This window comes from Monopterus albus, unplaced genomic scaffold (genome assembly GCF_001952655.1).
Source record: "Monopterus albus unplaced genomic scaffold, M_albus_1.0 scaffold348.1, whole genome shotgun sequence".
Classification (NCBI taxonomy): Eukaryota; Metazoa; Chordata; class Actinopteri; order Synbranchiformes; family Synbranchidae; genus Monopterus; species Monopterus albus.
In genome coordinates this window covers 343,287-346,191 of record NW_018128228.1, presented here as the reverse complement: position 1 = coordinate 346,191, position 2,905 = coordinate 343,287, and the positions used below count along the sequence as shown (strand labels likewise).

At 37.4% G+C, this 2,905-nt stretch overlaps 1 protein-coding gene across 2 annotated transcripts in view; it reads right to left on the bottom strand.

The window, feature by feature from the left end:
• LOC109974786 (troponin I, fast skeletal muscle-like) overlaps nucleotides 1–1,839 on the bottom strand; it is a 5,004-nt gene extending 3,165 nt beyond the window's left edge. The window contains exons 1-2 of one of the 2 annotated variants that reach the window (XM_020625176.1): nucleotides 824–1,839; nucleotides 695–731 (exon numbers count right to left, since the gene is read on the bottom strand). In XM_020625176.1, the coding sequence (XP_020480832.1) occupies nucleotides 695–731; nucleotides 824–831 (45 nt within the window). In that variant the 5' untranslated portion in view covers nucleotides 832–1,839. Of the gene's footprint in view, nucleotides 1–681; nucleotides 732–823 lie in introns of those variants that run through there. The other variant, XM_020625178.1, reaches the window with a different exon arrangement.
• Nucleotides 1,840–2,905: the final 1,066 nt, after the last annotated feature.

Below are 2,905 nucleotides of genomic sequence, written 5' to 3'. Positions count from 1 at the left end.
TTCAAAAACATAGAACTCATGTTCCTTTCGATTGTATTCTTATTTATAGAGACGGATGTATCATCTGTAAAATATCTGAAATATAATATTCAAAAAAATATTAAAACCCACACCAGACAGTTTCCTGGAGCCCGAGGTCTCCAAACATCCAAAAACAAAAGCCATTTAGTTTGAAATAACATAAAACCAAGAAAGGCAACATGTACTGATATCGAAGAAGCTGGAACAAGAAAATCATTGGCGTGTTTTGGTTAACAAATTACATAAACAATTGATTATCAGAATTTTTGGGTGCCCCCCCCATAGTCACGTTTTTTCCATGGGCACACCCATGTACAGATCCCCATTGCTGTTTGAGACGTCCACAGTTCTAGTCTGGCCATGGATCTAGTTTGTCACACCTCTCTCCTTTCTCTCTCACCCCACTTTTCTGTTTGTCTCTATCAAATAAAGCCCAAAAAGATTAAAAAAAAATTCGTGCTGATTCTCTAAAATTTAGCTTGTGTGCACAAACAAGCCTCTAAGTACTGTGCTGTCATATTGCATTGTTTTCTCCTGTGAAACGTTTAGTAAACTGATTGTAAGTATATAACTTTACCAAGGTGGTGATATTTCAGTTCACATCTACATGTTCACTTTTTAAACAGAGAAAATTAAACACATTCTGGCTTTCACTCTCACCATCTTACTCTACCTTGAGATGATTTTTCCGGCATAATGACATCTTTTTCCTTTACAGAAAACAAACAAATGGACAATGATTATGACATTTCTAGGAGTTTTGCAGATTCATAAAGTTATCTTAAGTCAGGTTTGGACTTACTCTCCCATCCTGGCTGCAGCTGAATCCTGGCCGTGGCTAGTATTTGAGAAGAAAGATGAATGAAAATACCACAGCTCTGTGCTCTTTATAAATGCTGGGTTAGCTGTGTGTGTGTGTGTGTCTGATGGACCAGCAGAAGTGGTCCTTCCTTATAAGCTATTGGTTAAAATGCAGACGGAAGGGCTGATGGTGGCAGCTGAGGCTGAAGCAAACACTTCAGAAATTTCTTCCACAAGACTCTTCAGACAATGTGAAACCATGACAAGAACTCCCACAAAGCAGAGCACTATGTTTGTGCCTTTATCTCTTTAATTCTTTAGAGCGACATCTCCAATGGACTGTTTAACCACTTAACTTTTGGGCTACAGACAGGACATCAATGCCAAAGACTGCTCATTAACATGTAAGGCTGCAGACTTAACGCATGGTATAACCTTGTATAAAGTTTGGCTATCCGTGAAACACATCAGTGAGTCACACTTTTGCACTGATATTAAATTGTTACACACACACACCACCCCACATACAGTGTGTCCTGCTGCCTCACATACTCACAGAGCATCAAATGTAGCACTAAAAAGTCTACAACAAAAGCACAGTTTCCTGCTGTCTCAGTAATGTTTGAAGAAAACTACAATTCCCAGCTCTTTCACTGCTGAATTAGCAGTTACAGCATTTGATCTGACAGGTATTAGTTAGTTCCCACACTAAGACTGTTGCATTTACAAACCATGAAGCCCATGATGACAAATAGAGCTGAAAAAATTTGTTGACTGAATCAGTTTGGAACTGCTTTGATAACCATTTTTCATTTTTTCAAAATGTGGTTCTTTTTTATATATATATCATGTTGAGGTTTGGAATTTTGGCTGAACAAAACAAGCATTGTGATTGAAGATGTCACTTTGGACTTGGGGTAAGTGGCTTTTACAAGCTAAATAATCAATAGATTAAACTAGAAAATAATTGGCAGATTCATCCATGATAAAAAAATATTCATTAGTTATACTACACTGAATTAGCTTTACCTCAACCAACAGCATTAAAATGGTATCTACACATTTATGCATGCATAATAGTTATAATAATAATAATAATGTGATTAAAATGTATGTACACTTATTGTATGTTACATTTTTAGAGTGTGGTAATGGGACAATTAAAGTCCAGTTTCCTAAACTATAGAGGGCTTTTTCTGCTGCCCTTGTTTTCCTCTGAGTCAGCTGAGCTGTAGACCGTAACAGCTGCTCATTTCATCTGTCTGAGTGTTTCATTATTGTTAGTTCACAGTAACTAGAGCTGGACAGAGATTCATCATAAGTAAGAATAAAAATATATTGCTAGACAGTGAGTAATGTAAAAGTGAAAATATTTAAATAAAAAATGATATAATGTCTAATCATGTTTCAAAAGTAAAAGTTGTTTTTACTGTATACAGTAAAACTGTTCATACAAAAGTTTGTGGATTATATTGGAGACTGGAAAAAAAAGCTCAAAGAGATCTTTATCAAAATGTGATCATCAAAATTCAAACCGCCAGTTTGGATAAAGTCACTTTAAAATGCCAGAATTACGTTTGACATGGAAGTTCATAGTGGGATGTATGTGTGACTTGTAGTGAACTAGAAAATGCCACCCAGCAGCTGTCAGCTCCAGGCTGGGACAATTTATTGCTCTTATTGGTTCCCATCATGTTCAGCTGCTCATCCACTTGGGGAGGGAAGGGGAGCAGCGCGCGCACACTCACACACTCGCACACACACAAATCTCCTCTTCCAATGTATTTTTAAAGCACGTTTTTGCAGCTTTCACAGCAACTCACATTTCACATTTGCATGTAAAAACAAACAAAAATCCAAGAGCCAAAAAGTCTAAGCAAAATTACCAAGCCAAATGTTTCCTATACTCTCCTATACTCCTAAACTGTCATATTTTAAATATGTATGCATACCAATTTAAAATGCACATTTAATCACTATAGCTTCTCCCTCCACCTCCACCTTCTCCCCTGGTGAAGAGGGGTCTGGAACTCTCCCCTCTCAGGTGAAGCCACAGGTCGGGGCTGTCCCTGTGAAACACCAC